The sequence below is a fragment of the Thalassophryne amazonica genome, chromosome 12 (genome assembly GCF_902500255.1).
Source record: "Thalassophryne amazonica chromosome 12, fThaAma1.1, whole genome shotgun sequence".
Taxonomy (NCBI): Eukaryota; Metazoa; Chordata; class Actinopteri; order Batrachoidiformes; family Batrachoididae; genus Thalassophryne; species Thalassophryne amazonica.
This window is the reverse complement of record NC_047114.1, coordinates 15255730-15270205: the sequence shown is the minus strand read 5'-3', so window position 1 is coordinate 15270205 and position 14476 is coordinate 15255730. Positions and strand designations below refer to the sequence as shown.

General features: G+C 39.5%; 1 protein-coding gene across 1 annotated transcript in view; it reads right to left on the bottom strand.

The window, feature by feature from the left end:
* Nucleotides 1-14476, bottom strand: part of LOC117521439 (glycogen debranching enzyme-like) — a 211854-nt gene that overhangs the window by 18317 nt on the left and 179061 nt on the right. Inside the window, 2 exon segments of the mRNA XM_034182736.1 lie at nt 4210-4345; nt 9562-9673. Of these exon segments, the coding sequence (XP_034038627.1) occupies nt 4210-4345; nt 9562-9673 (248 nt within the window).

Below are 14476 nucleotides of genomic sequence, written 5' to 3'. Positions count from 1 at the left end.
GTTTCATGTCGGGATGGCGGAGGGCTGTTGTGTGTGTGTGTGTGTGTGTGTGTGTGTGTGTGGGTAGCCTACATACATAAGCTAGCATGCAGTCAGAAAGACACAGAAATAATGTTCACCCATGGAACTAACAATGAAAATGATAATAATAATAGTAATAATAATGAGAGAAAACAGAAAATGTAAAAAAGTAAGAAAAAAATGTTAGAACAGTTACAAAACAGAATTAATACAATTTAAAGTTTCTGGGGGTCGGAGCTCCCACAGAAGCTGAAAGGCAAAAAATAAAGACAAAAGAAATTTAAAAGGCAACTTTAATTTCCAACTTCACACTCATTACCCTGTCGGGCACTCGCTTAACCTCCAGCACACTCTTAACATACTTTCCCTTCTAACCTTACTCCTCTCCTTGGGTCTATGGTCATGTTCTCTTCCTTTTAATCTTCTTTGTCAAGCAGTAGCCCAATTTCTGACAGCATTCTATTGGGCAATGGCACAAGTGGTAGTCGTTAACCCAGGCCTCAACCAATCTATATGGAATTTTCATTTGTGACCTGAATTTGTTTTTTTTTTTTATGCTGGATGCCTTTCCTGATGCAACCCTACTCATTTGTCCAGGTTTGGGAACGACACTCAGAATGTACTGGCTGCACACCCCATGTGGCAAAAATTCATACATACATACATACATACTAACGCCAGTTAATGATGATAATGCAATGCATATGGGTTAACATTAACAAGAAAACACGAGCATAATAGGCTAATGTTAGCATAAAAACTAGCTAGCATAACAAGCTAACATTAGCATGAGCTGAGTAAAGGCATCCATTATAAGCAAAAAAAGCAAGAAAAAAGCAAAAAGCAAAAATGTATTAGTCAGCTGTATATATAGAGCACCAGGATCTTGTATTGAAACATTCACTGACTGTATGGGAAAAATGTTCTCAAAAACTAATCAAAAAACTGTGTTCATTTGTGGTGACTTAAATATTGATCTGCTCAATCCAAATAAGCATAAAATAACAGATGAATTTATCAGTATAATGTACAGTATGAGTTTATATCCAAAAATCACCAGGCCAAGCAGAATTACATCCCATAGTGCTACCTTAATTGATAATATATTCAGCAATGATATTGAGAATAACACTGTGAGTGGATTATTAATCAATGACATTAGTGATCATCTACCAGTTTTCATCGTTTATAATAGAAACCATCGGCGGAATCAGCCAGAGGAGAAAATAAAATACAGGCGAGTGCGGACAGAGGAAAACATGAACACACTAAAGAAGGATTTACAGGAGCAAAACTGGGAAAAGGTATACAGTGAAAGTGATGTTGATAGTGCATATGAAACTTTTTTACAAATATTTACATCATTATATGATAAAAAATTGTCCAATTAAACAAAACTACAGAAAACAAAAAATCCAAGCTCGACCATGGATGACGAAAGGGTTACGAAATGCATGTAATAAGAAAAATACACTGTATAGAGAATTCATAAAACTAAAGACTAAAGAGGCAGAAAATAGATATAAGAAATACAAAAATAGATTAACTAATATTATACGGGTATGTATGAAGGAATATTATAGTAACATATTATATAATAACAAAAACAATATTAAAGGAATATGGGATATATTAAACAGCATTATCAAAAATGGTAATAAAAAACAGAGTTACCCTCAGTATTTCATTGATAATAATGTCAAGAAGGAAAATAAGGATGAGATAGTCAACGGTTTTAATAATTTTTTTGTAAATATTGGACCAAGCTTGGCAGAAAAAATTCCCGATTCCCAACCTGAGGATTGGGATAATAATCTCATAGAAAGAAATCCCTGTTCAATGTTCCTCACAGAAGTGGATGGAAAAGAAATTATAGACATTGTGAATAATTGTAAATATAAAACATCTACCGATTTAAATGAAATTGATATGGTGGTGGTAAAACAGGTCATTGAATGGATTGTAGAACCATTAACATACATCTGTAACTTATCATTTCAAACCGGTAAATTTCCCAATCAAATGAAAATAGCTAAGGTTGTGCCGCTGTATAAGACTGGGGATAGACACCACTTCACAAATTATAGACCTGTTTCTTTGCTTCCACAATTTTCCAAATTATTAGAAAAGTTATTCAATAATAGATTAGACAAATTCATAAATAAACATAAATTACTTACTGATAGTCAATATGGATTCAGAGCACATAGTTCAACATCACTTGCATTAATAGAATCAGTTGCGGAGATTACAAACGCCATAGACCACAAATTACATTCAGTTGGAATATTTATAGACCTTAAAAAGGCTTTTGATACAATCAATCATGACATATTAATCAATAAACTTGAACAGTATGGGATTAGGGGGTTGGTGTTGCACTGGGTGAGAAGCTACTTAAGTAACAGAAAACAGTTTGTGAAGTTGGGGGAATATACATCATCATGCTTGGACAATGCTTGTGGCGTCCCACAGGGGTCAGTATTGGGTCCAAAACTGTTTCTAATTTATATAACTGATATTGTCAATGTTTCCAAAATATTAAAATTAGTATTATTTGCAGATGACACAAGCATTTTTTGTTCAGGGGGGGGATTTGCAGGAGTTACTGAGGAGGATCAGTATAGAAATGGGAAAATTGAAAATATGGTTTGACAGAAACAAATTATCATTAAACTTAAGTAAAACAAAATACATGTTATTTGGCTATTGTAATATAGACATACAGGTTCAGTTACAAGTCGAGGGGGTAGATATTGAAAGGGTACATGAAAATAAGTTTCTGGGGGTGATAACAGATGATAAGATAAACTGGAAGACTCATATAAAACATATACAAAGTAAACTGTCAAGAAGCATTTCAGTTCTAAACAAAGCGAAACATATTCTGGACCACAACTCACTCCGCATTCTTTACTGCTCACTGGTTTTACCATATTTACAGTACTGTGCAGAGGTATGGGGTAATACTTATAAAGGTACAACACAATCACTATCAGTAATGCAGAAAAGAGCTATAAGAATTATTCATAATACTGGCTATAGAGATCATACAAATCCACTATTTTTACAATCCAAATTCTTAAAATTCACAGACTTGGTTCATTTTCAAACAGTACAAATTGTGTATAAAGCAATAAACAATTTACTTCCAGCAAATATTAAAAATATGTTTTTTAACAGATCAGGGGATTACAGTCTGAGGGGGAAATTTAATTTAAAGCATCAGTGGGCACGAACAACATTATAAGGTTTCTGTATTTCTGTCTGTGGGGTGAGGATGTGGAACAGATTGGGAGTGGGGCTCAAGCAATGTCCAAGCATGAACCAGTTCAAACAGCGGTACAAAAATATGGTTTTTTCTAGGTATAGGGAGGAGGAAGGGTAATGAGGGTTAGGGTGTTTTTGTTTTTTGCTTCGGCTTGTAAATATATAGTATTTTGTATGTAAGTAGGTATGTGTAGGTGTATATTTATGTTTGTGTATATATATGTATATATGTATATGTGTGTATATGTGTATATATGTGTATGTATGTTGATATGTGAATATATATATATATATATATATATATATATATATATATATATATATATATATATATATATATATATTGATATCGGTTTAGGTGTGTAGGAATCTATGTGTATATGTGGCAAAGGGTATTACTGGTTGTGGGGAAGAAGGGGTAGGGATAAATAAGCTGATGCTTCACCCTACCCCTTTTCGGACATGTTGGGTACACAGTAGGAACTTTTTTGTTGTTGTCTTTACTGATCTATCTTGTAATTGTTGTTGTATCAAATGTTCGAAATAAACAGTTTTCATTCATTCATTCAAGCAATGGGAATTATAATATACTTAATATACTGAGTTATAATTTTGCTTAGAAATGCTTACTGCAAATCTTCAGTCATTTTTTTGTTGTTGCCTGAACAAAATGACAGTGTCACTATGTGTGGTTTTTGCGTTCTTGGTCAGACAGACCAACATATAACAGACAGGCAGATGTAGGCCTGAGAGAATTATGATACGGGTTTTGTACGGAGTGTTGAAGAGGCGGCTGTTTTATAACCCTATCTCAGAAAATAAAGAATCCCTTTTCAAAAGTCAAACAAATGTCTCAGTGCAACTCCTCCTGTCCATAACATTCATCACCCTCAGAATGACGCATGCGTTTTGTTTCACCTCGGAGTAGCAGGTATTCCTTTGTTTCTTGCTCTCTCACTCTCTCCCATTTTGTCCATCCAAGTGCCACAGTTAAAACGATTCCCCCCAGTGATGAAACCTGTTGCTGGATCCACCTTACAAACCATGTTGAAGCCTGAAAAGAAAAAGCAAGTGTCAAAGTTTCATAATGGAATAACATTTTGAGTTCTATTACAACTAATCACTTCTAAATACAGAAGAAGTGCAATGACACTTCTTCTGTATTTAGCTAACATCCTAATGAATCTGTATACTGAATTCAATTGGAGAATAACATCAGACAGTTGTTTTGAAATGAATTGGATGTGTGAAAATACAATTTCTGAGATTTGTGGGCCCCTGAGGCCCCCTCAGGATGATTGAAGGGATAGGAGAATTTTTTTCTACATTTACGGTGCATGCAGAAAGCATTCACAGTGCTTCACTTTTCCACATTTTATGTTACCGCCTTATTCCAAAATAGAGGCAATTCATTTTATCCCTCAAAGGTCTACACACAACACCCCATAATGACAACATGAAAAAAGTTTTGTTTTGTGAATTTTTTGCAAATTTATAAAAAAAAAAAAAAAAAAAAAAAAAAAAAAAATCACATGTACATTAGTATTCACACCTTTTACTCAATACTTTGTTGCGGCACCTTTGGTAGCAATTACAGCCTCATATTCAGTCTTCTTGAATATGATGCCACAAGCTTGACCCACCTATCTTTGGGCAGTTTTGCGCATTCCTCTTTGCAGCGCCTCTCAAACTCCATCAGGTTGAATGGGGCGCGTCAGTGCACAGCCATTTTCAGATCTCTCCAGAAATGTTCAATTGGATTCAGGTCTGGGCTCTGGCTGGGCCACTCAAGGACATTCATAGAGTTGTCCTGAATCCACTCTTTTGGTATCTTGGCTGTGTGCTTAGGGTCACTGTCGTGCTGAACGATGAAGTGTCGCCCCAGTCTGAGGTCAAGAGCACTGTGGAGCAGGTTTTCATCTAGGATATCTCTGTACATTGCTCGATTCAGCTTTCCCTCAATCCTGACTAGTCTCCCAGTTCCTGTTGCTGAAAAACATCGACACAGCCTGATGCTGCCATCACCATGCTTCACTGTACGGATGATGCCTGGCTTCCTCCAAACATGACACCTGGCATAGGTGTCTGAGAGTCCTTCAGGTGCCTTTTGGCAAACTCCAGGTTGGCTCCAATATGCCTTTTACTGAAGCCTCTTTCACCCTGGGTCAATGTAGAGTTGCGTAATGTTGCGTACTAACTACACCAAGCTTATGCAGACCTACATGGGGATACGCTGAGAGACACAAAGGGGTCCATAAAATGAACACAAAAAAACAGGGCCGAAAGAGGGCGAATGATGGGTTTTGAGGTGGCGACACCTCAAAGGGGTCAGTGTGCCGTGTCCGCCACCCTGAGCACCACAAATGGCGTGCGAGTGTGTCGTGCACCCCCCTCCCAAGTAAGACGAATGGTGTGTGAATGTGTCATGTTCTCCCCCCAAGCACCACACATGGCGTGCGAGTGTGTTGTGTCTCCCCCCCCAAGCACCATGAATGAAGTGTGAGCATGTTTCGTCCCCCCATCCAACATCGTCAAGGTGCAGCCAAGGTCCAAGGTGGCGGAAGCTTGAACGACAGCTGGAGTGCAGTGCGATTGGTGTCCAGCGCAGCACCCACACCTGGACACGCTGTCATGTCCATGATGGATGTCATTTAACACATACATATCCATACCCTCCCATGGGCTACACAATGTATCTGAGACATGATCATCACGGCTATAATACGAGACGTGCAGGTGCACAGTGTGCTGCCTGCCCACAGCGACTTGACGCATGTGACAGGGCCAGTGTGCTGTTACCAGAAATAGCTGAGTGGGATATGAGAGCTGTCAAACACCCATCATGACAGGTAACAGTGTACCCAAGACATTAGCTGACAGCCAGGACACAAGCGTGTACCAGTGTGGACAGTGAGCTCATTCAGGAGCAGGAGCCCCAAAGCTGTACGCATCGCATCAGTGTCAACAGCACATGAGCCGTGAGCCCATTCACGTGAGCGCTTTGTTGCAATGGACGGGGGTGTGTCCGTATTGACATGATCACATGCGATCACATCCACTACAGTTATGCATTTGTCAGCGGACCGTGGCTGACATAATCACCTCATGGGTTGGATGTCATTCGAACTCAAGCAGGGAGGGAACTGACCACGGTCCACGGTCAGTGACTGTGTTCCTATGGCTGTTTGCGGCGCTCCACATCACAGCTGATCGCAGCATGAGCGCAATGCAATGTGCTCCAGCCATCCATGTACAAGGCATGGTGGTGTTTGCATGTGTGCAAACGGTGATGACATGGGGAAAAATAAAAACAAAAGAAATCATCTTTGGATTGCCCCCAGCCACATCTCAGCGCACACAGCAAGGACCATGCAGCCAGACTGGCCCATCTGAAATGACCCATGTGATCTTTGTGATAAGCCAGCTTGTGACGCTAATGTTACGGCCACCGCATAAGTTATAGTCATTCGTTTTATTTCATATCATTCATGTCATTCCATTGATTCTTTTCACAGACAAAAAGAAAGCCATTTGTTTCCTCAATTCTAACACAGACGCCGTCCCAGCATCAATTAAACATCATTATCAGTAACATGATTGTCTTACATTTCAACTGTACATTCATTGTTCTTATAATGTTCTGTAGTCTGTCTTTATTTTATCCTTACACATTTTCTTTGATTTATGAACATCTGTACAATATTTAATTGCTTCCACTGTTGTGAGAGCACAATGTGGTGTCACACCTCTCACTGGGTTTGTGCGCATGCACACAATCGTGCACAAAAGCACTACTGCGGGATCATACACCATCCGTACACGGCTGTCTGACCGTCTCTCTCTACCGACTGCAGCTGGAATGTTTCGGGTTTTGCCCATTCAGTGTGATTCGCCCAACTTTGTGTTATGTGTGAAGGGGCCTTAAGATTGTACAGAAATAAGATGACATCATCAGCAAATAAAGTGATTCTGTGTTTAGTGCATACAGCTATCGCAAAAAGCTCAATTGCCAGTGTAAATAATAAGGGAGAAAGAGGACATCCTTGCAGACAGCCTTTCCAAATTTTAATTGCCTTTGATATATTTGATAGAATTTCGGCTGTTGTATTTTTAATACAGTATTCTGTCCCATTTTATAAAGTTGTTTCTGCACCCAAATTTTTTGCAATACTTTAATACCAAAGATCCTTTGGTCTTAAGCCCAATGCTTAACCCCTAGACCAGTGATTCTCAACCGGGGTGCCGCGGCACCCTACAGTGCCGTGATCGATCGTCAGGGGTGCCGTCGGCAATTATCAAATATCACCATTATTGAGTGTATGTGCTGTAATAGTGTGGCAGATGGTGTAATGCTCTTTTATTCCAGTAGATGGCAGCAAAGAGCGCAGTAACGCTGAGCCGTGTGCCGACAAGGAGGCGTGATCGCCATTTTAATTCCGGGCAAGTTAGTGATTTGTGTGCATAGAAGTTCACTTAGTCTCGTCAAGAAACAGGTGGAATATGCCGGAAAGCTGCGCATGTTGGCAAAGTCACAAACGGAGGAACAAGGGAGACAATATTTCCTTCCATAAGTAAGTGGTTTTGGTTATTGTCGTCAGTTTGACTGTGATATAAACAGCTGTATGTCTCCTGCCGTACCTATGTCGCCCGATGACACGGATCATTAATTTCACTTATGTCTAGTTGATATTTTCCACTGCTAGACCAATGTCTAGTTAAAATTCTTGTCGTTAGTGACTAAAAATTGTTCGACAAGACTGGGGAGTTTTTTTTTTTTTGCACCTTAAAATAATGAGATTAATGACCCGCGCTGTGCTGCCACACACACAGAGATGTGCACACACACACACACACCGCTGACTTCATGAATGAAACTTGGTCAATAAAGGATAACTGTGTAAAAATATAATATATATAAAAGTATTGTAATGGTTTTAGGAGCCACGCTGCGTTGAACACAGCAGCAGCTCAGCCGAGCAGCGTAGCTTAACAGCACAGATCCGTGTAACTTTCAACACTAATATTTGTGAATGTGTGTGTGTCAGAGTAAGTTTAATACTTTCCTGACAAAATTTAATGTAATTTAACTTTACTGGCTCGATATCCTGGTCAAAATGGCATTTTAACACATATTTTGCGAGCATTTTTCTGAGTGTGTTCAGTCGCGAATCTCCATTGAAAATGCATTAACATCCGGGTACTTCGTCAATATTTTGCCCGGTTAGGAGACGTCATGTCGCTGTCCATGAAGGGACGTTTTCGTTTAGTGTGCAGCAATGGGACTGCGCTCTCTAGTTCTTATATACAGCTCCATGACTATAGTATACTATGTTACGTCATATCTGTACCGCACGTGTTGCTAATGTGCTAACGCACCGTGTAGAGACAGTTGAGTCAGTGGTGCGTGACACATGACAGTGGTGTGCCGCAGGATTTTGTAAATATAAGAAGGGTGCCGCGGCTCAAAAAAGGTTGAAAATCACTGCCCTAGACCATCACCTCCCCACTAATAATTTAACTCCATCAGCTTATGATGTTGTATTAAGAGACAAATTTATCAGACGATAATCCCCTCACTTCCATGACCAGATGGACCCCCAAGGAAATGTCTATGCCAAATTTCAGAAATATTCAATGAATAGTTTTTGAGAAATTTTGGGATTGTGCACACCCCCATCACACACAGCTCATGATGGCATTAATCCTTTCAGACCTCCAGTAAGTAAGTCCCTTCGGCTGCTCCCTTGTTTGCACTCGGGGTCGCCACAGCAAATCCAAGGTAGACCTGCATGTTGAAATGGCACAAGTTCTATGCCAGATGCCCTTCCTGACATTACATGGAGAAATATGGCAGGGGAGGGATTTGAACTGGAAACCTTCTGCACTGAAACCAAGTGCATTACTTAGCCACAACCCCTGTACTGGGCCAACACCCCTGCAAAGTAAGTCCCTTCAGCTGCTCCATTGTTTGCACTCGGGTCCCCAGAGTAGACCTGTTTGTTGATTTGGCACAAGTTTTTACACCAGATGCCCTTCCTGATGCAACTCCTCATTACACGGAGAAATGTGACAGGGCGGGGTTCGAACCGGGTACCTGCCGCACTGACCTCCAGTCCAAAGGACTAATAAAATGGTAACCAAAGGCTAAATCACTGTGATCCATTTTGTGTTTGTTGCAATAAAAATAATGAACTTAAATATAAATATTCTGTATTATTTTCTTGCACTGGGACACTTGAGTGCGCATCCTCACTGGCGCTCATTATCTACCTTCATCTCTCATTTTCATGTCTATCTTGGGTCCAGCATTTCTCTCTCTGAAGGAGATTCCTTGTAGGTGGCGCTGAAAAACCTCCTGGATAACATCATGGAGAGGCTGGTTCTACAGGAAAAACACAAATATTAAAAGTGTATATATATATATATGGCAGTTGTTTCATAATTATTTTGTAGGCACATAAATCCTCACATCACCGCAATAACAACATTTCTATTTCACTTGTAGCTGTGACAGAGGTTCTGATCAGTAGTTCTGGGACATATGAAAGTTAAAAAAAAAGTGCATCGGGTCGAGATGATCATCACCACTAATATTAGACACCTAAGAGTCAGGTCACAGCAGTGTGAAAACATGCAAAAAGTTGAAAAGCTGAGTAAAATACAAATAAAGGACATGGTTACATGTATAAAAGTCGCATTTCAAGTGGTCATGGCTCCAGGTACGAGACATTTCCTCACGCAACCAATGTTGTCCTGAGCACACAGTCCGACACTCTGACTGTGTTAACGGGTAACCTATAAATTAGTGTTGACAATATGGCTATTAAATTAACCAACAATTATTTTGATAATAATCAATTAATCATGTTGAGGTTTCTTCTTTTTAAATCTGTAAATTCTTTGATTTCAGCTTCTGAATTTACGAGCTGCTTTACTCCGCTCAGGCATTAAACTCTTTGGGCTGTGGACAAAACAAGAAGGCAACATCTTGATCAACATTTTTTGACACTTCATGGAATTGACTAATTGAGAAACTAACTGATTGATCAATTATTTATGGAAATAATCACGAGTTGCAGCCCAGCATTATTACTTTATATTGTTGAATCTATAGCCTGTATCTTCATTTTCTAGTGATTTTTGAAATTTAATTTTCTTTTTTCCTTTTTTCTCATTTTACTACAAGGAAGAATGTTTGGAAGCCTGCCAGGAAAGTCATTGGGAATCACTTCACAATTATTGCTGCACAAAGAAGGATCAAATACCAGCAAGTCATCAGAGTCAACCCTACAAATATAAATGCACTTAACTTCCAGAGGTGGAAGCGAATAGCAAAAACCTCTATTCTCACTGGAAGAAGAGGACATCCATGTTCTTCAAATGTGAGGAAAGTGGTTTCCAACAACTCCAGTCAAGAGGCCATAACTGTACAGGAGACCTTCCTCTGGTTAAATGTCCTGGCAGGAAAGCTCACCTTATGGTAGAACCACATCTCTGCAAAACCACATCTGCTGCTACTCTTCTAAATAAAACAAATGCTCTTTTAAGACCCACTTCTTTGATTTCAAAGAGCTGTTTATGGACATATTTTAACAATAGATGAAGGAACAATGTGGTAAAACATGTATATGAAGTGACGTTCAGGCAAGAAGACACTCGTTTTTTTGCGTGCACAGGTAGAAGCCCCACCCCTACTGGACATAAATACAAAGAATTCATGATCAATGAAATAATCATATTCCTATATTTGTAATAACTACTCTGTAGTGATTCCAACATTAAAACCAATGACATTCAGTGAGGACAGAAATTAAATGCTGAAATTATATTTTTAATCTATTTTATCATCACATGACAACTTGTGTGTTGACCAATAACCATCAAAAGTAAATGAGATGTGACTGTAACTGCAATATTTAACAGACAAACTGCAGTAATTGTCACATCACTTTCTGCTTAGAATAAATATTTATCTTTATTTACTATGTCTTTCTTGGGCCAGGGCAGGTGGTGGCTAAGCGGTTAAGTACGCAAGTGGAATCAAGCCCACCTCTGCCCATTCTCCATATAGATGCGTCAAGAAGGGCATCTGGCACAAAATGTGTGCCAAAATCAACATAAAGATCCACCTCGGATCTGCTGTTGTGACCCCAGGTGAAAACATCCCATCATCGATGATGATGATGTACGTCCTTCACAGAGAAGATGACCATGACTCCTGGTTTCACTTGGTGGCGTGTGTGTGGAGGTGGCTGATTAGTCCAATCCTCGCTCTGAACTGTCTGCTGCACTGTGGGAAGGAAATTGGTGGTTGTGTGCTCGGCTGAGAGGTGGTGACTGCCCTGCTGCTAACGTTTGTCCTGTCTGGTTTTTGCTGATGATGTGAATGTGTCCTCCTTTTGGCAGCAAAATAAAAACCATTGCTTTGAGACTTGATTCGCTCTCATTTTTCTAGACACCTTTAAGGAGATATTTTTAATAATTGAGCACAGCTAAAACACTTAGACTCTTGTCTGGTGATCATGGACTTTGTCTTAAGTCTCCACCACAAAACCTCTGTGCATTGTGACGAGTTTTCATGTCTTGACATCAGTGACATCTAGCGCCTCCAGTGACCAACTTATTTTTCCAGCTCGGTTTCTGATGACTGGCAGGGTGTACAGTGAAGCAAATAAGTATTTGATATGCTGTCGATTTTGCAAGTTTTCCTACCGACAAAGAACGGAGAGGTCTGTAATTTTTATAATAGGTACACTTCAACTATGAGAGACAGAAAAAAAATCCAGAAAATCACATTGTATGATTTTTAAATAATTTATTTGCATTTTTTTTGCGTGAAATAAGTATTTGATCACCTACCAACCAGCAAGAATTCTGGCTCTCACAGACCTGTTAGTTTTCCTTTAAGAAGCTCTCCTATTCTCCACTCATTACTTGTGTTAATTGCACCCGAAGGAACTCATTACCTTTATAAAAGACACCTGTCCACACACTCAATCAATCACACTCCAACCTATCCACCATGGCCAAGACCAAATAGCTGTCTAAGGACACCAAAGACAAAATTGTAGACCTGCACAAGGCTGGGATGGACTACAGGACAACAGGCAAGCAGCTTGGTGAGAAGGTAACAACTGTTGACATAATTATTAGAAAATGGAAGAAACGCAAGATGACTGTCAACCTTCCTCAGTCTGGGGCTCTATGCAAGATCTCCCCTCGTGAGATTAAGTATGATTCTGAGAAAGCCCAGAACTCAAGGGCGTAGGTTTGGTCTCAGCTTTGGTAGGGACAATACCACCCCCACCCCCCCGGCCCCCCTGCCCACCACCACCCCCTAACCCACTCATACCATTAGACGCACAAGTACAGCATAATACATAACATATGATGACATAATGCTGAATAATTTAACACTTTATTTACAATATTAAGTGTGTAGGCAAACAAACAGCTTAAATAACAAAATTGCACCCAAAATCACGAATCTATTCTATAGGCCTACACCTGAGAGAACAAGACAACAATAAAAAATATACTTGTGGAGCTTAAAAAAAAAAAAAAAAAAAAAGTTTTTGCAACCAAGATGTATAATCTATTCTCTTCATCAATAATGCAGTTGTAGGTATCTGGCAACCTAATTTGCCAAAAAAAAGAAAAAAAAAGGGATTTCCAATAATATATATGGTGTATTACGGTAAACGTAAGCCTGTGATGTCATAACGCAGAGGAAAAACACGGAAGTTTCACACTAGTGCGCCGCTGATTCTCATTACCGTAAGTTCTCATGTAAGCCCTCACTATGAAAAATTTCAACACTGACAGCAAGCCAAAAACCCGTGCTTTCCAACAGTATGCTATATGTTGCATATATTATGGTAAAGTGCGTTCGGTGACTTTTGAAACGAGGGAAAAGTGTGAAAAAGAGCGCAAAACTGACAGAAAAGTACAGAGACAGACAGCAAACATAAATGTAGTAATTTTTGAGGAAAAGGCAGGGTGTTAGTGTCATTTGTGAAGATGTGTTTGTGTGGGTGTGCAGTTTATTTTAAGTGTGGCGCACAGCATTGTTCGCAAGCCCCGCCCTTTTTGTTTTTCTGCACCGGAGCAGTGTTGCCAGATATGAAATATGAAACTATCGTACAAAAACCGCAAAATTATCGGATTTTGGGAGAAATTATCGTACACAAACAAAACGCATACAATGTAGCTATTTTTGCGTTTTTTTTTTTTTTTTAATTTACAAAGAATTTTGTCACATTTTTAAACAGTAATTATAGTAATGGGGAAACTATGGCACAGAAAGAACACAAATGCACAAGCAAATGCACTACCAGACTAGAAAGATTTTTTTTTTCTGTGAAGGGACACAAACGTGTCAATTACCAGACTAGAAAGAGTCGAATTCAACCTTGAGGTCGCTGTCATCATCCGATGCCATGGCCACTTGTGCAGATTTTGTTGAACACAGAAAAAATGTTGACACCTCCATAAGGAACTTGAACCTTTTTTTTTATTTTTCTTGTATATCTCTTTGCTCTTGTGTTTTGTTCGTTTGTTATTGCATTTGTTGAAATAAAGTTTCAAAAAAAAAAAAAAGATGTTGGCTGGGGAATCTTCCTGTCACGGCAGAGATTGGATGGGAACTTGTATAGAGAGGGGGCGGGCTTTCAAATGACTTTGTCCCGGTCGCCCAAAGCCAGCAGCATCCCTGTGTGTGGTGTGTCTTTGATGCCGCCTGAGTGCAACGCCTGCAAAATGATTCTTGGGTGTCAGAGAGAGATGCGTGTTTGGGCAACCAACTGAAATTATCGTACATACTGGATTTTTTCCCATTACTGATCGTACAGAGGGCAAAACTATCGTACAAATACGATAATTATCGTACATCTGGCAACACTGCACCGGAGCCACCCATCCTCTGTGCTCCGGGACCTCCCACTTTACAAATTAAGCACTGCCTGCCACGAGATGCGCTTTGTTTACATCCATGTGAGAAGAACGTGAGCCAATGAAATTGCAACATGGTAACCCTGTCACTCTGGCACATCGAAAACACAAAACGTGACAACTAAATTATAGTATCGAGTTCGCAAAAAAATAGTGAATGATTTTGATATATAAAAAAAATGCTAAATATTGGTAGGGACTATTCTGCCATCCCAAAATATTGGTTGTGACTTGT